General features: G+C 45.3%; 1 protein-coding gene across 3 annotated transcripts; it reads left to right on the forward strand.

Annotated features, from left to right (window-relative positions):
• The first annotated feature begins 5,845 nt into the window (after positions 1–5,845).
• SP8 (Sp8 transcription factor) lies at positions 5,846–19,132 on the forward strand. 3 transcript variants are annotated; one of them, XM_039332349.1, is made up of 2 exons: positions 5,846–5,965; positions 7,093–19,132. In XM_039332349.1, the coding sequence occupies exons 1-2, from the start codon at positions 5,945–5,947 to the stop codon at positions 8,539–8,541; spliced, it is 1,470 nt and encodes a 489-aa protein (XP_039188283.1). In that variant the 5' UTR covers positions 5,846–5,944; the 3' UTR covers positions 8,542–19,132. The 3 variants fall into 3 exon arrangements, with proteins under 3 accessions (XP_039188283.1, XP_039188291.1, XP_039188276.1); XM_039332357.1 differs by lacking the exon at positions 5,846–5,965 and adding an exon at positions 5,984–6,467; XM_039332342.1 differs by lacking the exon at positions 5,846–5,965 and adding an exon at positions 6,448–6,467 and having other exon boundaries at positions 6,987–19,132.
• The last annotated feature ends 3,294 nt before the right edge of the window (positions 19,133–22,426 follow it).

Here is a 22,426-nt window from a genome sequence, read left to right on the forward strand (position 1 = left end):
CCGTCTGCCCCGTCTTTCGATGCTTGTGAAAGTATTCCCCAATACACAGGCGTTTAAACAACCCCAGCAACAGCTCCAGCGCGCCACCGTTCAACTCCGAGACCCTTTTAAATTATTGGTAATTAAACGCTATTCCCAAAGTAACATTCATCTTCAAGTAAGCAGGATTGCAACTGTCAACCGTCTGGAGGAGATATGCGGTAATCTGGGAGCCTGACCTCCAGGAAGAGAGGGGGCGAGGGGCGACAGAGGAAAAAAAATCAATATTGCTGAGGAGACGGATTTTGTCGCTTTTAAACTCTCCGACGAGAAACGGAAGTATGAAAAGAACAGGAGTTAAGAGGGGGAGGGCAAGAAAGGAGAAACCGGACTTTTTCTTCGGGGGTGGGGGTGGGCGTAAGGAAACGCTAGGCGATTTATTGAGATAGTCCTTTCTCCGCCCTGAGGGCCTAAATGGCGATGGCGAAAGTGGATCAGGACAGCCTTCCCAAACTTGTTTCTCTCACTTGTAGCTACTTGACCCCCCCCCCCGATGTGTGACGGACTTCATCTCTTCTTCCCTCTCCCCGCCATCGCCGCCGCCGAAGGGGGATCCTATTCCAATCCCCTTTCGCGTAGGAATAGGCTCCCTGGAATGGAGGGGGAGGCAACAGCACCTCTTCCTCCGTTCTCCCAGGACCAGCTCCTCGGCGACGTCTGGGAGTCTCGGGTCTGAAAACAAGCGAGGGAAACCGGTGTGGGACAGCCATGGCCGACAGGTTTTCCCCATATAGTTAGGGACACCAACCTAGCCAGTGGCTGGTCTGTCAAGCCCCAAAGCGACGTCTGGAGAAAGCCATTTCAGCGGGGGGGGGGGCGGGGGGCGAGGAGGATAACCAGATATTCCGGGGTCGTCGGCTCCTCCTCGAGTGACCTTCTGGCCTCAGCCACACCCGTCCTGCGAAATACACGCAGGACTGGGAAGAAAGAGGGACGCCCCTGGGAAAAGTTCAAGATTGTAACGAAAAGGTCCCACGCATGGACAAGGCGGTCGAGGGTGGTGAAAGAAGGGATTCCGATTTACCTGCAGGAAAGAAACGCTTTCATTTTTTTTCCTCCCACGGTAATATAGGTGCGCGTTTGGGCGCAGACGCCTGAATACCCGAAACCTTCTCGCCCCCCAATAAAGTGTTGCTTAAAGCACCGCAGCCGTTTAACCAAGTTAGCTAGTTGAATACTGAAAGGCCAGCCAAAGGAACAATGAAAGCGGGCAGCGGAGATAATAATGGAGCAAAGGCTTTTCGATCCCCGAAACGTTAATCACTTCCTTTCCTGCACGCTACCTCAGACTCCCGCTGGTTCTGTGGGAAAGAGTTTAAGCAAGAGCTTCACATGCGCTGGTTGGAATCAAGGGGCTTAAAATTATTTGAATACTGGCATATTTTTCTTTAGCAATGACAAAGGAAAAATAATACTGAGGCAGATTGCCTTTAGGTGGGAAACTAAATTATTGTTCAGTCTTCCTGTGGATTTCTTTGGTATCTTTCCTTAGACAATTCCCAGGTGAAATTAAAAAAAAAAAAAAAACCTTAGGCAGAAGCAAAAAGTTAATACGAGTGGGAGTGAGAAGATGGTGTGTGTGTGTGTATGTATGTGTGTGTGTGTGTGTGTTTTAAAGGAAAGCAGATTCTGATTACTCAGATGTATAATGATAACTTTGGCTAGAGATTCAGACCCAGTTATCTTCCCCTCTTTCATGCAGCTCCCTTAGTATCTTTATTTCTTGGGGTGGGATGTTGGTCATGTTATCAATAAAACTTGTTCTAAGGCCTGGTTAGTATTGGGAAGTTCCAGAACACTGGTGAGTCCAAAGACACCCCAGAAGACCATTGCAGACCTTTCCCACACCTCCTCAGGTTCAATTCGACTGTATTCCCCTTCCCCAAGAATCCCAGCCAGAAGGGCTGGGATTTTCTTACTTCTTATTTCAGCATTTAAACGTCTCTGTCCACATCAGACCAGGCTGCCTGGGCCTGGTTATCTCAGGCAACCGCCTATCTACAATAGTTTCTGTCCACCCAGTAAGATTGGCAGAGTGAGTGTGTCCCAGGTCACCCGAATCAAGCAATGTCACTTAGGAAGAGCAGCTTCTCCGTGCTTTCCTTCTGAAACAGCATCCCCTGAAGGTCTGTAAGGCTCCTATCCTGCGGTTGCTCCAAAAGCTTTGCTTCTAGGCCTGAGGTTAGAATGGCCCTGGAGTCTCCCTTTTTTCTGATGGGGAATGAATTTTCCCTAGTTTTTGTTTGTTTGTTTAATGCCATACTGGGAATTGGGCAGCCTCTAAATCCAATAAAAGTCATAACTTCATGTTCCAACAAATAAGACCCACGTTTGGTTTGCTCAGCAAACTAATCAATAACCGGAGGGATAGTGGTTGTTCGGTGTATTGACAAATTATGCACATGGGGGACCCCTGCACGCAGGTCTTCCTGAATGAAGTATCGCTTGTTCCCAGGGGCAATTCTTCTCCTTCCTCCAAATTGCAGAAGAGACGCTGGCTCCTCTAGTATCGGGATTCGGCTTCTGAGAATCGGCCAACAGAGCCGCCTCGTCTCGCTTGGACAAACCGAAAGGTAGGCAAAGCTGCCGCGTCCTTTTTCAGGCCTTGAGCGAAAAGCTAGTTTGTTTTCTGGCACCTCCGGGATCGGTGGGCGCGCGCGGGGGGGGGGAGTGCGCGCTCAGCTGGGAACCCACGACTCCTGTTTCCTCCCTGTCCCCCGCTCCCCCCCCCCCAGCACACGTTCGGCTCATCGGGCGGATGAAATTCCTAATGGCTCCCGGAGCCACTAGGGTCTTCGCTGGGCAGACTTGTGAAAGTTGTTCCCGGTATGTAAATTAGGTCCCCAAAGCTGTTGTCCAAATCGAAGAAACAGAGAAATTAATCTGGGAGACTATCCATCATAGACTGTAATAAAGGGAGCGACATGGATGAGACAGATGATATGATTAAGGAGCTGTGGTCGTTTTAATTAACTTTTCGCTGTCCTGTAATGATCAAACTGGTCAACAGACCCGGTCAATAAGCATGTTAATATCAAACAAATAAAACCAGGGATGATTAAAAACCTCCCGGTTTATTAAATTTGAAATTCAAATGAAATTTATGTGCAGATGCAGACGGAATGCTAATGGCCCGTCACTTTCGCCAAAGCAGCGGATGCTACAGGTTTGCAAGAAAACGTGCGGACCTCTCTCTGCCAAGCAGCGAAAGGAATTGGTGCGCTTATTATCTCCATGAATTTGGAGGCGAAAGCTTTTTTTTCTCCCCCAAGGTCCCAGTCCTCAGAAATTCCTATCTCGCCCTCTTCCCAACCCACACCCCTAAAGAACCGGAGCTGTCTGAGGACTGTACCCAGCCGGGACAAACCACAGGTTTTAGACCTAGAGGAAGGGGCATAGAAAGGGGAAGTCTGCTAGTGGATGAGCATCCTGCGCGCATACACCCTCCGCACACAAAGTTGCCTTCTTCCCCCTTTCCCTCAGTTCTTAGACGCCGCAAGCTACACCGAGGCTTTGTTTCTCTTTCCCTCGTTTACTCTCTGGTTAAGCACAGAGAGTGCAGTTCTTCCGCGGAGATATTTTCTAAGTTGTGAAAATTTCTAATTTGGGTAGATGCTGCTTTTTAGTAGTGAAGTTGAAAGAAAAGAAAATAGAAGTAATCTATGGAAATAAGCATTTTTGAAGTCTTCTGAAAACATATAATAACTGGGGAGATTTTGAAATGAATAACTGAGAAGAAAAGGAGGAAAGCGTTTTCTTTTTTCCCTTAACGAATTTGATCTAATTAAGGGTCCTTGTTTGCAGGGATCTCTTTAGAACAGGCAGCAGCCAGCTGCCTTTCCCCGGTTTGGAGAGAGGCATTGACCCCATTGATTCCCGCCCCACTCCTAAATCTGCAGGTCTAAATCTGCCCTTCTGGTGCAGCGGAAAAGGCAACAGATCCCGGATCTCAACAGTCACTTCTCCGTCCGGACTCCCCGTTAAAGCACCCCCTCGCTCTTTTTCACCCACGTTCCCAACCCCATCCCCTTTCTGTGGGTGCTTGGTGGGGGGAGGGTCAAGGAGTAGTATTGATTCAATTTAAATCCGAAATTTAAACAAGTGTGCATTAGGTCTTTAAAATGAATATCATTACAGAAGGAGACCAAAGGCACGAAGTTAATTCTTTTTATTTGTTAAACGCCGCTCCCTCCCTCCCTCCACCCGTTCCTCCTCCTGGGCTGGCCTGTCCCGCCTTCTCAACAGGCTCAAGTCACTCAGAGCAGCTCAGCGAGAGGAGCGCCGCATTCATGGTTAACCGTCAGCCTTCAGAGAAAGACAGCAGTTCATTAATTTACTTCGCTCCTTACTTCCAAGTATGACCATGTCTCTTACCCCGTAATCAATAGCTATGATGCGCAGTCAATAGCCACAAAGCATTAAAACCTCCCCCACCTCCGTATAAAAAAAGGGGGGGGGAGAAGCCCGGAATTGGCTATAGAGGTGAGGTATCTCAGCACGGGATACCTCACTTCTATATCTATCTGGTTTCTCCTAAAAGTTTGGAGTAGGCGGAAAATTCGGGCTACAATCATATTGCAAGCAAGGGACTGGGGCGCTCTCTACATTAATGTTAATCCTAATAAAAGTAAACCCTTCTCATCTGAAAATAATACGGGGAACAAAATTTCCGGTACATTCTCCTAACGAAAGGTCCTCTTCTGGTTAAAGCAAATGGGTTGCATTTTAGTGGTGATGGTTGTGGCGATGACCACCATCATAATAAATAAGGATGCTTTGGTGGGAGTCTAAAATCCCTCCATTTAACACTTGGGGTCAAGCGATTTCACTCCACTGAAAACGGAGCTATTCCCATTTGAACAAAAAAGAGTAAGAGGGGAAAAATATCTGAAATACATAGTGCGGAATCCCAACCCCAAACTTTTTATTGTTCAAAACAAAAGAAATATGACGTTCTGAGTGCTTAAAATCCGGTTGAAATAATCAGGAATGCACCAGGAAATTGGAGTCTAAAATATTTACATGTATATATCGACATACACAACTTCATCTTTTTCCAGGAAATAAAAAAAGGGAAGGAAGGAAGGGAGGAAGGAAGGAAGGAAGGGAGGAAGGAAGGAAGGAAGGAAGGAAGGAAGGAGGGAGGGAGGGAGGGAGGGAGGGAGACCCATCGACTGTAAAGTGGCCTGATCCAGGGAGACCCACCGCCCTTTCACACGACTAGACTCCTTGGTGTTACAAAAGGGCTGGGTGAGTGGGTGGTCAGATTGGAGAAGGGCAGGTTCCCCCTTTCAGAAAAGCGGAGCTTTCTCAGCCATCTAAACGATTGCTGCGGAGACCTGGGGTGTGGGGGAAGGCGGAAGGGACCACAGACTAAAAGAGACAGGCGTCGAAACTACAGTAGCAGCTCGCCAAGCGAGCGCGCCCGCTCTCACATGCACGCGAAGTCTCATGCAGAGGGACGCGTTTCTTCTTTCCGTCTGCGGGGCTGAATAGCTGAGCAACCTTCCGCGAAACGGGAGCTTGTAAAAAGGAAGGAAGAAACGGGCAGGCGGAGCGCGCGCTGCGAGGAACGCCGCAGCTCCTTGCGGTCTCCCTGCATGCCAGCTTTCGCCAGGCGCCCGCCTTTTCGCCAGCCCGCTCCGTGCGCTGTGCAGCAGCCCCTGGAAGGAGCGGGCGGCGGCGGCGGCGGCGCTGATGACCTCACGCGGCAACGCAGCGGAGCGGCCGACGGCGCCGCAGATTGGCTGGCGCGGCCTCAGCGGCACTTCAAAGCGAGAGAGGGAGCTACAATTGTGGTGGAATGGGCGGAACTGATCATTGTATTGCACACCTCTAAAAAAATACTGCCTCTGATTTATCAATATAAAAAAGATCCTCTGAGAGGAGGAGGGCACTTTGTGGGATGGCAACTTCACTTCTAGGGGTGAGTCCGAGGGTGTGCTTTCCCCCTCTTCTGGCCCCCCCCCGCTTTGCTGTTTTAATTGGGTCCTTTTTATTGGCGGTCGCGGAGCAGGGTTAAGGCAGCCCCTCTCTTGACCGGGGGCTATTGAGGGTTTCAGTTTTGCTTTTTCTCTTGACTCAGGCGAGTTTCGGAGAAAAGAAAGGAGGAGAGGGGGGAAGGGGAGGGGGAAAAGGGCAGCCACTTTTTTCAACCCCCTTGACAGCGTGCAGGAAAAGGTTTTAAGGGCATTAGCCCTTAAGAACCTCCAGAGCTCGGGCTGAGCTATTCCTGTATCCCCGGAGAACTGGCCTCTCTGTTGTCGACGCGGACGGGGAAAAACAGCTGCCTCGCTTGATCTTTTTTTCTCCCTGTGAGATCTTTTTTTTTAAAAAAAAAAAAAAAAAAAAATTGCAGCAGCTTGTTGCTGTTGTTGATCCCCCCCCCTTCCTTTTAAAAATTTCTCTGAGCCCGACATTTCCTGCAGGTATGTTGATTATCTCTGTTTCCTTGAGGTATGAATATAAAAGTTGGGGGGGGGGAGAGAATGCTATGAGTGAACTCGGAAACTAAAGGGACCTTAAAAACAACAACTTTAATCTGCGGCTACAGCCAGTTTTAATTGCTAGATGGGAATGGCTGAGGATTAAATGCACTAATGCTCTTTGGTGCTTTCGGGAGGAGAAAGAAGGAATCATATGCTGTAGAAACCCAGCACCTAAGAACTGGGGCTTAGTCAGTACCGGAACCTTTCAGTTTTCAGATTTTCCTTTTGAGTCTGGGTTTCTGGATGGGGCTGAGATTCAGTTCTCGATCTCTTTGGCCGGACTCCGGGCTGCGAGCCAATCTCAACCAAAGAAGCCAGTGAGCTTTCCTAAAAGACGCCTTTCCAGGGCTTGTGAGGAGAGGTCGGGGGAGGGGGTGTCATTTCTTCTCATGGAATCAAGAGGAGGGGTAAAGGACCGCAAAGGTTCCTCGCCTTAGCCCCCCATTTCCCCGTCCGCAGGCGAGGCTACCGGGCGCGGATCCTGCTCTGGGCGGGCTGCAGCGGGCATCTTTGCTGGCGGAAGATGACGGGTGCTGTCCCGGACTTCTCTCTCCGTTTTCTGCAGGAAGAACCGCGTCTCGGCTCCACTCCACTGGCCATGCTCGCCGCCACCTGCAACAAGATCGGCAGCCCCAGTCCCTCGCCGTCGGTCCTGTCTGACAGCACCTCATCCTTCGGCAAAGGCTTCCACCCGTGGAAACGTTCCTCATCTTCGGGCAGCTGCAACGTGGTAGGCTCCAGTCTGAGTGGTGTCGGAGTCTCGGCCTCGACCCGTAACGGTTCCTCAGCTCACGCCGCGGCCGCGGCAGCGGCAGCAGCAGCGGCGGCGGCCCTGGTCTCGGACTCTTTCAGCTGCGCCGGCTCGCCTGGATCCAGCGCCTTCTCGCTCACTTCGAGCGGCGCGGCGGCCGGCTCGCCCTTCGCCAACGACTACTCCGTATTCCAGGCGCCCGGGCCGGCGGGTGGTGGTGGCGGCGGCGGCGGCGGCGGCGGCAACGGGGCAGCTCCAGACACAACCGCCGCTCATCAGCCGGTCTTCATCTCCAAGGTGCACACCTCGGTGGAGGGCCTGCAAGGCATCTACCCGCGCGTGGGCATGGCGCACCCCTACGAATCCTGGTTCAAGCCCTCGCACCCGAGCGACGCTGGCGCCTCCAGCTGGTGGGACGTGGGCGCCGGCTGGCTGGACGTGCAGAACCCCAACGGCGTCCACCCGGCCGCTGCCGCGGCCAGCGGTCTCCAAGCGGGTTCCTTGCACTCGCCACTGGGCGCCTACAACTCGGATTACTCTGGCCTGACGGGCCACTCGGCCTTTAGCAGCAGCGCCGCTTCGTCGCATCTCCTTAGCCCCGCCGGGCAGCATCTCATGGACGGATTTAAGCCGGTGCTGCCGGGCTCCTACCCGGACGCGGCTCCCTCACCCCTGACGTCTGGAGCTGGCGCCTCCATGCTGGGAGCCGGACCCTCCGCGCCACTAGGCGGCTCCCCGCGCTCGTCAGCCCGGCGCTACTCGGGCCGCGCCACTTGTGACTGCCCCAATTGCCAGGAGGCGGAGCGGTTGGGCCCGGCGGGTGCCAGCTTGAGGCGCAAGGGCTTGCACAGCTGCCACATCCCCGGCTGTGGCAAAGTCTACGGCAAGACGTCGCACCTCAAGGCGCACCTGCGCTGGCACACGGGCGAGCGGCCCTTCGTCTGCAATTGGCTCTTCTGCGGCAAGCGCTTCACGCGCTCGGACGAGCTGCAGCGCCACCTGCGCACGCACACGGGCGAGAAGCGCTTCGCCTGCCCGGTGTGCAACAAGCGCTTCATGCGCAGCGACCACCTAAGCAAGCACGTCAAGACTCACAGCGGCGGCGGCGGTGGCGGTGGAGGGAGCGGTAGTGGCGGTGGCTCAGGGGGCGGCAAGAAGGGCAGTGACACCGACAGCGAGCACAGCGCCCCCGGCAGCCCACCCTGCCACTCGCCGGAGTTGCTCCAGACCCCCGAACCGGGCCACCGGAATGGCCTGGAGTGAAAATCGCTCTGAGCGCGCCGGCGGAGTCCAGGCTGAGGAGGACCTGGCTTTGCTGTTCCCGGCTCTCGTCTCCCTCCTCCTCCCTCTTCATCTTCTGTCTCTCTTTCTCCCTTTCTTGTTCGGATCCACCACGCTTTCAGCCCTCCCATTTCGTAGCCTCCCGCCCGCTGGGCCAAAGGGGATCTGGACGTCGAATATCGCGCTCCAGCCAACGCGGACTCGCAGCCAGATCCCTGCCCAGAAAAGGGACTTCTGTCGCCGAGCGGCTGCTCCAGAGACATCCGCGCCGGAGGGGAAGAGGTTTGGGGCGCTCCAAGCAATGGGAGGGCGGGGATCGGGCTCTCGGCAAGGACCAGAGCTTCTCTTAAGCGCCCTTGAGAGAGGGAGAGGCGGCTGTTCGGGGGAGTAGGGAAGGGGAGAGTAGGGAAGAGCCCAAGACCTCCCGCTGAAAGCACTTTGAATATTATGAGATGCTTTTTATTAATATTATTATTTCAAAGAATTACTCCAAACGTTAAATTTCTATTCAGTTTTGCTCCGAAACTGCAGTGCTCACTCGCTTTCTCTGGAATGTTGCAACTAATGGGGTTACTCTGGAGGAAGTGGGTGAAACCTAAAAAGTGTGCGTGTGTGGAAGTGAGAGTGAATGTAGGCGTGATCGCATAGTGCCCCATTTGCAATTCAGTTCTGTCAAAGAGGATCCCGCCTTGGTAGATATTACAAAATAAACTGGGCTAGGCTTTTTTTTTCCGATGTCTTTTCTGTCTAGCACTTCCAAGTATTCTGTGCTTCAGCGAGTGGTTCAAAATAACTAAGATTCTAGTCTTAGTTGGAGGTTGTCTTTTATTTCGGCTTCTTCCCCCCCCCCCACCAAAAAAAGTTCTAATAAAAACAGACCAGGAACTTTCAAATAAACGGATGCTTAAGATGCCATTGACTTGGGGGAGAAAAAAAAAATCAGATTTAACAACCATTAAAGAAAAATCCCCTTGTTTTAACCAACTCAGCATGCAGCCATATAGCCTTTACTCAGAAATCAGTAAGGTTGGGTTTCACAGATTTAAGTCCAAAATTATTTTCATAGACAATTTTTTTAATAATTATCCTTCAAACCCATTTATTCAGAATTAAGGCAAACTGAATTAAAGTTGCAAAGTTAAATAGACAGTGAGGATTCTTTCTGAGTATCTCTAGGATTGCATAGTAAATTGCCTTAAAATACTATCTTTTGCATGCTTTCCTAGGGATAAATTCCGCTCAGCATAAAGATATTTAATTTTTGGCTAACATTCATAAAGCTTTGCTGCACCCATCCTGGTCAATTAATCTATACATTTATAAGTCCAACTAGTTTTAAAAGTTTTGAACTGGGCTATTAATTTGAGTTTTCTGCTGTAATCAAGCATTGCTTAACTCATGATAAAAACTGACTCTTCAAAATACTTCCTGGAAAAAGTGTATCCAGTTGGTGCAGTTAATTATATAAACTTTATAATTGTTGTTGAAAGTTATGACCCAGTTAAAGTTTGTCCCATTGATTTCAATGAGATGTTAAAAATTATTTCTAATATTTTCTTTCTCAGTGAGATCAGTAAGACTCAAAATAGTTGACTGGTTAATATCCATTGGTTAAATATAAGGGACTTCCAATCTTCCCTATTATTATTTTAGAAGTTAGAGAAAAATAATGCAATTAAAAAATTCTTGTACCAGAACATCTGCTTGATTTCCAGAGTCCCAGCATCTCTAGTTATGTGATGCTTTTAAAACACCAAGGATACAATTTATTGTAATTTGTAGCATGATTTTTCTGACAGTAAGAAATATGAAAGCAACCTGCCTTTTCTGCAAGTCTATAGTTTGCTAAAAACAAAACAAACAAACAAAAAAAAACCCCAGCCAACTAAACAAAAACACGGGGATAAAGTCAAATATTAGTAAAATAGTTCTAAACCTAATGACTTGTACAACAGAAATTGTTGTAAAATTCCTAACAATTTAATATAATTCCACCACTGTATTGGTGTGAGGCGCAGTTGTCCAGGGGACGATTTTGTATAGTATTTTTCTTGTATATTACTTCCAGTAAATATCTGAAAATATATGAAAGTACACTTGAGCTTTCTTTTTTTTCTTTGAAAAAAAATCATTTTTCCTTTTTTGTCACAAAATATTAAATCATTATTGTTGCAGTCTTAATTAACTGCATTTTTTATAAAAATATGTCCTTTGAAGTGTACAGCAAATTGCACTTCAGAATATAGTTTTGCTTGAATATTAATTTAGTTAGGCATAAGACCGTAATTAAACAAACAAGATTGGATAAATGTTGAATGCCATTTCATTTAGTGGAGCATGTACTTTTTTACATTTTTTGACAGTTCAGGTATAGTTTAAGTGAGAATCCTCCTATATTTCACACAGTGGGCTCATCTAGACCCATATATTAAATAAACTGTCCAAGTGATGCAGACAAATAATGGCCTCTGCTTTTCCTGAAAATAAAGATGGTGAATGTTAATAACGCACTCCTGGTGTTACCCAAACATCACAATCCTATGCATGTTTCCTTAGGAATCCTACTGTCTTCAGTAGGTCTTATTCCTAAATATGGTTAGGATTGTTCTCTGCAAGTTTGCAAACTCTGCAAACAAATTGTCTCATTGTAATGTTGAAATAAGTTTGGATATTTCACATTGAAATGAAAAGAATGAAAGAAACAAAGGAAGGAAGAAAAAACCTTTTCTCTGGAATACTTTAAAATTGCATTTTAAATGCATGAAATGTAATTGACTTTTATCTGTAAGATTTTAAATGGAATTAATAAACAGCACATAAAATATTTGTTGTTAGGGTTAGTTAATTTCTTTCTCAGGATAATAATGGAGTATCTTCAAGACATTGCAATTTGTTTTTCCGGGACTGGGATCCCTTTGGAAAACAGCGCTATTAGAGTCTGTTACCCCCCCCCCCCCGCGCGCAGTCTTCCTGGGCAAGTCTTTCTAGAAGTAATAGGTAAATGTATGCTCAGGAAAGAGCCTCTATTAAAGACAGCTGGGTTTGCTTTGAGGTAAGAAGCTTTAGAAACTAATGCAACGAACATTGTTACCCCCCTCCCATTTATGTTGTTTGTATGAATATTGGCAACAAACAATTTCACATTCAAATATTAGTTTGTTAATGATTTTCAGGAGATCAACTGGGACAGTTAAAGTTTGGAAATATTATTCAGTAGTTGGCTCGCTGTATACATGGAATGCTTATTTTTATTATTTTACAAGTAACTTGACTTATAACTTCTTCTTACAGTGAGTGAGTGAGGTACAAAACTGCTATTATTATCCTATGACGATTGAATCTATTAAATACATTGATCTCTGTTATTAATCCTTAATGATAAGAACAAACACAACCTTTGAAGCTTCTTTTCGGGTCAAGCAGTTTAGGGCCATAGATTTGGAAGGGGGGGGGGAATAGCCTAAGGTTGAAAAAAACCAAGTTAACTATTAAGCAGTCTCTCCTCAATAGATCCAAGCCTGAAGTTTGAAAGTTGTTGATTGTTCTGATCCCTGGCTGTTCGCCACCGTAAAAAGGAAATCCTGTTCGGTTGAAATGTAAAGAAAAGATCACAGAGTCGGCAGTCGGTGGATTTTTTTTTTTTTTAATAAGTTGCTGTCCGAATCCCGTCGCCACTTCCTCCGGGAGCGAATAGAGATCTGGGAAAAAAAAAAATAATAATGCAAACTTGAGCTTGGGGGAATTCTGGCGCCAAATAGTTCCCTTTGATTTCGTTCATCTCCGCGGTGCAATCCGGAGAGCTGCCACTTTGCCCAGTGGTTTCGCGTGGCACCTCCCTTTCCAACGGGGAGGCAAAAGTGAAAGTTAGGCTAGGCTGTACCTTAAATAATGGAAAAGTAATCAGCAAGAGAATCCTAATCTTGCCGTGGAGCTGAGAACTGCGAAATAGCCACAACTGTAAAAAATATATCTGTTGTATGGCCGCTGCTGTTGTTTTTTCCTGGATTTTGAGACCATATTACGGTCTTTGCAAGGCGCGCTTTGCAGTTCTTTTCCAACCTCCATCTCCTCCAAGCAAAGAAAAAGGTCGCCAGCCTCATGGACGCACTTGCCTGCAGTGCTGCCCCCGGCCACCTTTTTGTTTTGGCTTTGGCAAAGCTGGACAACGCAAAGGGGGAGTTGAAACTAGAGGTCCGGCAGGCGAGGCAGCGCCAATCTCTCCTTTTTTCCTGCCTAGCAAGGTGAGCTTCAGGGTTGGGGCGGGGATGGGTTTGGCTGCCCCACAGGAGGGCCCCGAGGTGATTCCGGGCTCCTGCCCCAGCTGAAAGCTGGAGCTGCTTTTGGCTTGATGCCCTGGCTATGCGTATTCTGCGCTACTGAGTGGGAACTGCGGAGGTGAGGGAGATCTCGACCTTGGTGCAAAAAGAAAAGAAAAAGAAAAAGAAAAAAAAACCCTCTTTCTGCAAGCTCATGGGTGCTTTCAACCGAAATCTCTCCCAGCTAGGAAAAACTCAGCCGGGTTGTGGGATGGAGGCAGCGGGCGGGCGGGAAGGCGGAGGCAATCCGCCTTAGCTATTTGCTCTTTGACTTTGTAAATAGATCTTCTGCAAAGCAGACTTGGGCGTCTTACTCCCAAGTTTCAGTCAATGAGGAAGTGGGGCGGGGACAGAACCAATACTCGGTTTAATACCTTAGGATCGCACCAGCTCTCTCTCCACTTAGGTATTTGCAGTTGGAATAGGATTAGCCAAATTGGATGTATTTGGGGCCAATGGGAAAAAAGGAGACGGAAGACTCGCATCCGGTATGCCCCGTTCCTTTGCTCAGTTACATAACCTCTAGAGAAAGTACGTTTGATGCCTTCTACCACTTCAAACCCCACCGTTTGAAGTGGTAGGATGTGACCCCATTGACTATGGTGGAGCTAAGCATTGCTGCAGTCCTAATAGGCAGTCTTACGTGGCCAAATCTTCTTTAAAAGTGAGCTCCATTGAATCCTGTCCAAAGAAGACTGTAGATAGAATCGCAACCTTGTAAACATGTGTAGCTTATCTTTAACTTGGAATAAATGCATTTAGGATCGGGCTTTAACTCTGACATCTAATTCGGAGCTTTGGAAGGGCTAATAAATAATATATTATACTGTATGCGGAGGTGCCTTTCTGAAAGAAAAGGAGGAAAAATGACAATAATGGCTTAAACTGAGGTATGGAATAATCAACCACAGGTGTCTTTCTGCCATGATCGAGAACACGTGCAAGGTGTCTCACGGACGGCGGTGATTTAAGATTCTTCTCACTCTTGGTTGGGGGCAGCCTCATCTCTGAGCCTCCGACATTTAAAGGCAAACTTCCTTGCAAGCAGCAAGGAAAGCCAACTTTCCTTGCTACTTGCATCTCTTTTGGAAAGGCGTTTTGTTTGTCTTGTGGACGGGGAAAGTGTTGCATAACTAGAAGAAATGCTTTCGCTTGCTTTCTTTTTAGACCTAATACTCAATGGGTGCTGGGGTCACACAGTAGGCCGGGCCAGACTAGACTAGGCTAAAATAGGGCTGGGCCGTTTGTGTTATAGGAACCCAGTCAACCACTATCCACGTCTACATGTACGAAGCCATCACGTCAAACTATAAAACGTCTAGAGCATATTCTGAAGACACTGCGGTTGTGTTTTGTTAATCCTGATTTAAGACCGAGCATGTTTTGGTACCTCAGTTGCAGGGTCGATCACGGACGGAATTCAAATCCCTGCTCAGTTTGGAAAGGCAGGCCGAGATTTGGGTCAATCACTCAGTCGGACCAGCTTCAAAGGGTTGTAGAAGGATAAAGGGGGACAAAAAGAGAGAGGGCGTTGCTTTGAACTATTAGAAGGGATGATGAGTTAAATTCACACAGAGTTATACTAATGGTTTGATGCTGGACAGAAAGTTCCTTCCACCGGTGTCAGGAAAAGCAACAGTTTGAGGCTTTTCCTGTGTATTAATATGCATTCTAAATTCGGCGCTGGCACTTATTATCGATCTGGAAGAAAGATGCGCTCTAGAGCCACTCAAAGACATCTTAGAATAGTTTATCTATCCCTTGGTTCTGTCGCAGTCCTAACTATCCTGGGGTTTTGTTTCTGAAGAACTGCCTTTTTCCTTGAAGGACCGCTTTTTGAGCCAGGAATTCAATGGCACGTCCAGACTGGGTGGCTGAGCTGCCGTCCCAAAATACAAAATACCAAAAGCCATACTGATTCCCGGGCACTATTATCCCTATTAGGGTCCTTAATGATTGCAAGTTTCGAAGTGTGTGAGGGAAGGAGGTAGAAATCTCACCACCCGGAGACCATAAGATTTACTGTGACTTACGGGCTAGCAAATTCAATTACCATTCTGTAGGACATCTATAGCTCCCAAAATTTCAGTTCGGACCTAACACGGGAATTCCTACCGGAACCCGGGAAAGTAAAATGGCTACGGTTTAAGTTAAATGCTGGGAACGACATAAACTCGCGGAGATTCGGGTCAGTCGTGCAGTCCCCGAAGGACGCGGGGATCTGGATCTGCGTGTGAGCTTTACTCTCTCCTGGGACAAAGCCTGGGGCGGTGCTTTGAGTTCCTCGCGAAGTGATTGCGGGACATTTGTTTCCTGGACTGGAGGGGAAGCGTCGTTTCCTGGGAAATCGCCCCTCCTCCCCCGATTTTACTTCTGCCGGTCTAGACCAATTATATCCCGGATTAAGAGACCATCACTTGAGGAGAGCCTCCTGTCCAGGTGACTATCCTTTCCTTCCCTCTGAGCCTCATTGCGGAATAATGGCTTGAAAGAACCAGAGGAAATTGCTTGACCTCCGGCCGGGAAAGCCCAAGTCCGGAGGCAAGTTTAAGGCCAATCGCGAGAGCTCGCGAGAGGTACGGAGGTAGTTTTTGGTGAAAGTATAGGAAGGCGACCTCCATTTGACCGAGCATTCGATACTAGCACCCCCGCCGGCGTTTTCTAGTGTTTGTTTTGTGTGGCCACCGGTCTTAAAATAACTCTCTCCCCGCTCGGCTTCCCTTTTGGGGCTCTGCCCGTGGGCTAAGTGACTTGGAGACTTGGCTCGCCTTTGCTGCGCGTAAGTGCGAAAGAGCCTTTAAGGAATCAAATAAGGCACCTTACGCCTTACAGACGGGTGGACGGGCTAGACAGAAAGGGGGTAATTGCGTGATGGTTTCCAAAGCCGACTTTGGTGCTTGCGCGGATTTGGCAGCCTACTAGGTGCTGAAGCGCCTGAGAGCACAGCCAAGTTCGCCGACTTCGGGAGTGGAGAAACAGCGCCGCCTGCCGACTGAATTGAAGTTGCTCGGGCGTTGGCCGAGAGACAAGAAGCGCCGCGAGTCCCGCAACCGGCAGCGAGCTTTTTAAGTTAGCCAAAACTTTCCGCCAGTTTTGTTAGACGTAGGGTCGATGCAGAAAGTATTGTTTTTCTTATTTTTTAAATAAAAAAAACACATTAAGGAAAGTAAAGGTGGAAAATATTGAGGCTGAGTGATTAAAATGTATTTTTCTTGCCCGTTTTCTGGTGCTCCCTCTCTGATCTCGAGATTGGCACTTTGTTTTTCTCTTTTGTTGTGCCCACCTCGGTTTCTGCCAGCCCAAATGCTACTAAGCGGATCTGAGGAAGCTGGCTACGTTTTCTCAGATCTCTTCCGCTCGTCCTTGGCTCCAAGCTCCTTAGCTGCGGACCTTTAGCGGGACTCAGCCTTTCTTTCAGCTACATCAGATCTCACCGGAACAGAGTGAAGAAGAAATATTTTTCAGAATCGGTGGTTAAAGCAAAGGAATCAACAGAACTAAAAGAAGGAAGGAAATACCGGGCAGAATGAGATCTCCTTCCGTGTTTTAAAAAGTTAACCCCAGAATTAAAGCAACTGAAACGGAGGGATTTGATCTCCTCCGTGCTGAGGAACTTGCTTTAATTTCTTTACAAAGGAAACCTATTATAAACAAGAAAATATTTCTGTTGCATGTACAAGGACTTAAAGCGCTTAAGTGCTCTTACAAAAAGTCATGGCTTGATAGATGTTTGGACAGGGAACTTCATGATATGTATAAGAAATTATGCTATTCTTAGACAATAATGATGATAATACAAGTAACTTTTCCTGGTAGCAGTAGAAAAACCAGGTCAAGCTAGAATGGCTAATGCTGGTATAGAGATGAATCCATACCTGTATAGCAGGCACAAGATAATCAATCATACCTTTGCCATTTTCAAGAGAGGTGTGCAGATCCAACCTGACTCAACTCTTAGTAACAAAGATTCCCAAAAACAATTTTGACTATGTACATGGCACATTACATGGCACATTATCTACACAAGTAAAGTTAATTTATTTTGGTTCAATTTTTATTGGTCCTTTTACACATAAATTCACATACAGTCTACTCTTCTCAACAGCAGTATTGGACAAAATGGTCAACTGGATCTGTGGAAACCTGCTTCAAATTCAACTTTAGCTATGGAAGCTCACTGGCTGACTCTAGGCCTGCTATTAAATTTCTTGTCATAGCCAGGATTGGCACTGGATTAGTGCCAAAACAAAAACAAGCTAGAAAAAGATGACCTCTGCTGTCTCCAGGACACCAACTATGCTTTCCAAGAAGACCCTACCAACAGCCAGTTTGCAGTAACTTCATTGAAATAATCTTATTCTTATTTTTTAGAGAGGTAAAGACACATAGTTTAATGCAACTCCCTAGCTAGAACTATTCAAATGGATTAAAACTCCCTTTATTCACAACCAGCTATCTCAATACATGCCATATTCCCTCCCTCCCCCACAATGAGAAGTGTAATTTGATCCTGGCACACTGGATCAAACATATAGGAATATATAAAGTGTCCTTGAACATTTTATGTAGGAAAACACATTGTAGAATGCACAAAAATTGAACCAAAACAAATTAATTTCACTTGTGTAGATGATGTGCCATGTAACAGAATACACAGCCAAAATTGTGTTTTGGAATCTCTGTTACTGAGGTTTGAGTCAGGTTGGATCAGCATGCCTCTCCTGAAAATGGCAAAGGTATGATGTTTATTTCGTGTCTGCTATACAGGTATGGATTCACCTCCGTACCAACTCTTTCTCACCCGAGACTTACCATTCAATCACATCAGAAAACCTGGCCTCAATACAATGCAGAGTTATGTCAGCAACCTGTCTGATTTAATTTCCATCCGTAACATGAGAAGAATGCCTAGATATTGGATTCACTTGAACTGATTGTCTGGTGTTTCAATGGCACTAAGAAAATATGCTTAAACCTGCCAGGATGCAAAGTAGATTTCTGCCAAATGAAAGTTCGGCTGCTTTTTAAGTGCATGTCTAAAGTTTTGTGGATAGCCATTTCTGCAAATTATATGTTACAATACAGTCAACAGGATTCCTGATTCCTTCAGTACTTTTTGAAACTTTAAATACAAATGCCTACAGAAATACAGAAATGAAAGTCTTGGTGCTTCAGTGAGTTGAGAATGAAAAATTAGAAATCTAATGATCTAGAAATATTGTCCACACTATCAATTCAGTAAGGGGAGACACTCCTGTTTGTAATATTTTCTTGAAGTTTTTCTTTAATTATCCTTTTTTAAACAGGTGTTTTATATTACACGGTATTGCTTAACAATAAAGTTATGTACTTCCAATTGCCCCTTTAATACAACATCTGGCAGAAATGTCTGTATCAATATTCAAAACTATTGAGTTCAACCTTCCCACTTTTTGAAATATGTCAGGGCACTCTGAGGATCCCATTAAAATCTATCTGTATTTCTAACAACATTGCAGACTTGTTTTTTTTGTTTTTTTTTTACTAAACTTCCTTTGAACTGTCAATGTTCACAATTCAGATTTTGGATATTGAATATTAGAATGTAAAAAAAAAATCTGATCATGAATACTTAAGTACAAAATCTCACAGGTATTTTTGTGATTAAAGTGACACCTACAATTTTTGTACAAAACAAGTTTGACATAAAAATGCCCAAGCTATTGGATTAATATGGGCAGTATCATGTTGTACACAAAATTCTAGTGTGTGAATAGATATTGGCACTTTTGTGATTAGACAATGCCCTGCTTGTATATTGAAGATCACTAATACGAACCTTAAGGACACAAGGACTTATGTTGCTATGTAGATTTCTTTTATGGTACTCGCCAGACTCTCTGGTCCCTTAATTTTCTTTGAAATATTTTTAATGAAAAACTTTAAAAAGAAACAAGGGTGTCTGCACAAGAGGCATGAAACTGAATACCATTGTTTCCAAGAATTTTTCAACAGAAAAATGGTGAATGTCTGCAGTCTAAGATTTGGTTCTGAAAAATGCCCAGATGTCTAGGAAGTGAAAAGAAGTTGGAATTGTGCAGAGAAATCTGATAGACTTGAAGTGACATTCTTGGCAAAAAAAAAAAAGATGGTGGAAGATAAAGCAGGCATTTTGAATATTGTAAAAATGTAATGTGATTGATCTTCACTTGTGTAATTTCACTTGCATCTTTTGATGTGCATGGGGGAACTTTGAATAAATAGATTTCTGACCAAAACCTTGCATTCTGCAAAATGGTTTTTTTTGTTCTCCCTGGGAGGGAGTATATGACTCAGAATTCTTATGTGACTTACAAGCAGCTTTTTGACCAACCATTTTATCTTGTGTTTTGTTAGATTTCTGCCTGGGAATGTTTTGTGACTGGTCATGCCACCGTGACAATGACATTCAAAATATACCCATCAGTTCAGAAGGATACAGCAGATTCCTTACATTGCTATATGAGCACAACTCTTTCTGTGCTGAGTGAGCAGTCAGCAAAAATGCATAGATTAAAAACTGCTCTGCGATATTGTTTTTAAAACCTGCACTTTTCTAGGACTTTCAGAAAATCTCACTTGCTAAATCTGGATGCCCATTAGGTGGCAGGCAAGAGAAGCATAACCATAAATTTTGCTGTGATGGCCACCTGGATTTTTTGCAACACATGTTCTTGTAGCTCTATGTTTGAGGCATTAGTTGAAACTTCAGAAACCACCCAACGGATTGCCTTTGTTTCTGAAGCAAGACTCATTCAATCAAATTTGCCCCGAAGTTTAACATAGATTTTTTTGTGTGTATGTCGGTTGGGATAAGTTGCCAAAAGTTCAAGCAACTCAAAATTTTCTGGTCAGCTTTATGTAAAATATGCAGGGATGTTTTAGCTAAAATCCTTTAAAATCAACGTTTGAGTAGATGGAGGGGGAAGGAGCTGCAGAAGTTGCCAATCATGGCATTACTGTAAAAACAGATGGCTCTGAAACTAAGATTGTCTCTGGGCCGCTTTTTGTGCTCCTGCTCCTACATGCCATTCAGTTTAGTAAAAAAAAAAAAAAAAAAAGAATGACAAAAAGAAGTCAGAAAAAGAAGTCAATCACTTGTAGCAAAGAGTGGTACATGATCCTGTCATTTTCTTTCAGACTGCTGCAGCCTGGCACAAAACTGGCACAGGTACAGAAAAGGCCTTCTCAAGGATACCAGTTGGGTGACTTTGCACTATAGTGCAAATCCAGCAGCACAGTGATAGCTTCTGCACCTGCCCCAAGCATATGTTAAAAAATCACATGTTCCTTTGAGATGAGCTTAGCTACTGACAATCTCATCAGTGGGTGTTTCCTTTGCAGCAGCATGAAAATGTGCAGTGATGAATGCTATCCTACTCAACTCTTTAGGGAGCAATGTTAAGGGTGACAAAGTGTAACAGCTTTTACACACTTTGAGGTTTCCAAATACCTTGATGGTTTCCAAATAAGGGAAAACATTACTGACAGTGATAAACTATGGATGACTTACAGCTGTTTAAGACATTGACTGGTGATGGGGGAGGGAATTGCTGTTATTCAGGTTAATTAAACTGCTGCTGACATTGTCAGTGGTGCCCTAGAATAAAGCAGAGACTGCGATGGCTTGAAACTGTAGAACTACAAATTGGGGTTGAAGCTTTTTGAGTGTCCAGATTCAAAACAGAAACAACATGGGCTACTCTTGCTTTACTCCTGCTTTGTTCCCAGGTTCTAAAAGATATGTTGAAATTACTATTGCTTTTTCTAGATTTAAGCTTAATCTGAATCTGATGCGTACTCAATTCTTTAATTAGTCATATTTTTTTCTTCTTCTCTTTAGGCTTCTTCTCTTTAGACTTTTCACTAGTGTTGCCTACATTGTTTTTTAATGTTGGCAACACATTTCTAAAAATATCTCCATTCTTGCCTTCTGATGATACATTTAGTGCATCCTTGCACAGACAAGGTTGCAACGACACTTGAGAAGGCTAGCATGTATGGTTACTTTTTCTCCTTTCTTTGTCTTTCTTTTAACAGAAATCAACATGGCTATGTCCCAAATATTTTGTGAATATATCAAGAGGAAGATGTTTTAATGTGCACACATTTCTTCCCAATTTCTTTTTAAAGTGAGGCAGAATAATAAGTTTATTTAACAGTTTCTATTCATTTAAAGCCAGTACACTTTGTTACATCACAGCTATACATTAAATTTATCACTAACTGAACCTTCTAAAAGTTGATCAGAAGATTTAAGTTGATAAGGGAAGCTGGTATAGCTATACAACCCATAAATTATTTTTTTTATTTTTTTTTATTTGTTTAAGAAAATGTATATGGCCATCCAACTTATTCTCAGTGACTCAGGGTGGCTTACAAAGATAAAAAGCCAATATAAAAACAACAACAAAAAAATAACCCACCCCCACTCCATCCTCTTGCTGATAAACAGTCAAAGAGTCATTTGATAGGTTTCCTCCCACTCTATGGTCCCCAGGCTGTTGGCAAAATTGGGTCTTAAGCATCTTGCAAAAGAGGATCGAAATGGGAGCTAAACTTATCTTTGCAAAGGTGATGTTCCACAGGAAGGGAACCACCATGGAGAAGGCCCTCCTTCATCCTGCTAAATGGACCTTCTTAGGAGAAGTTACCTATAGCATTCCCTGCCTCCCCACTTTGGTGAATTGGATAGCTGTGACCAAGAAAAGAGAGTTTTTCAAATAACCTGGTCCCAAGACATGAAGGTGCCAATCAGCACTTTGAATTGCACCCAGAAGCAAATCAGCAGTCAACGCAGTTCCTACTGGAGAGACAATACATGGCCTGCACAGAATCATATGGGTCACCACATTTTGAACCAATTAAAGCTTCTGCATACATTTCAAGAGCAGTCCCACATAAAGTGTGTTGAAATTGTCAAGATGTTAGGTAATTAGGATGTGAGTGACTATGAGCAGGGATTGTGGTCCAGGAAAGGGACAAATCTGGTCCACAATCTGCAGCTGCGCAAAGGCATTCCTGGCCATAATGCCACCTGCTCCTTCATCAGCAATTGTGAATCCAGGAGAACCTCCATATTATATACTGTCTGGGATAGTGCCATCACATCCAAGACCAGAGATGGACCAAGGACTCACAACTCAGAGATATTTGTTTTGCTAGGGTTCAGTTTGAGCCTGTTGCTCCCCATCCAGCTCTTAGCAGCCGCCAAACATTGTGAGAGGTAGGTCATGGCATCACCAACTCACCATGTACTGATACATATAACTGGGTCACACCACTATATTGAGGATATCTCAACCCATGGAGGCAAATGACTTATCCAGTGGCTTCATGTAGATGTTAAACAAAAGTGGAGAAAATATCATGCCCTTTGGGACCCTGCAAAGCAGGGGATGAGGGCTGGACCTCTCACTTGTTATCAATGGTGACTAAAAGTGACTACAGGGAAAGGAAGTTAACAAGGACAATACAGAGCCTCCCATTCCCAATCTCTGAAGCCATCCAGAAGGATACATGACCAATGATAT

Source organism: Crotalus tigris, unplaced genomic scaffold (genome assembly GCF_016545835.1).
Source record: "Crotalus tigris isolate CLP2741 ecotype Arizona unplaced genomic scaffold, ASM1654583v1 scf7180000017624.2573661763:2888555, whole genome shotgun sequence".
Taxonomy (NCBI): domain Eukaryota; kingdom Metazoa; phylum Chordata; class Lepidosauria; order Squamata; family Viperidae; genus Crotalus; species Crotalus tigris.

Coding starts and splice junctions, on each gene's coding strand:
- SP8 (XM_039332342.1), top strand. CDS start 7,051: ATGACGGGTGCTGTCCCGGACTTCTCTCTCCGTTTTCTGCAGGAAGAA.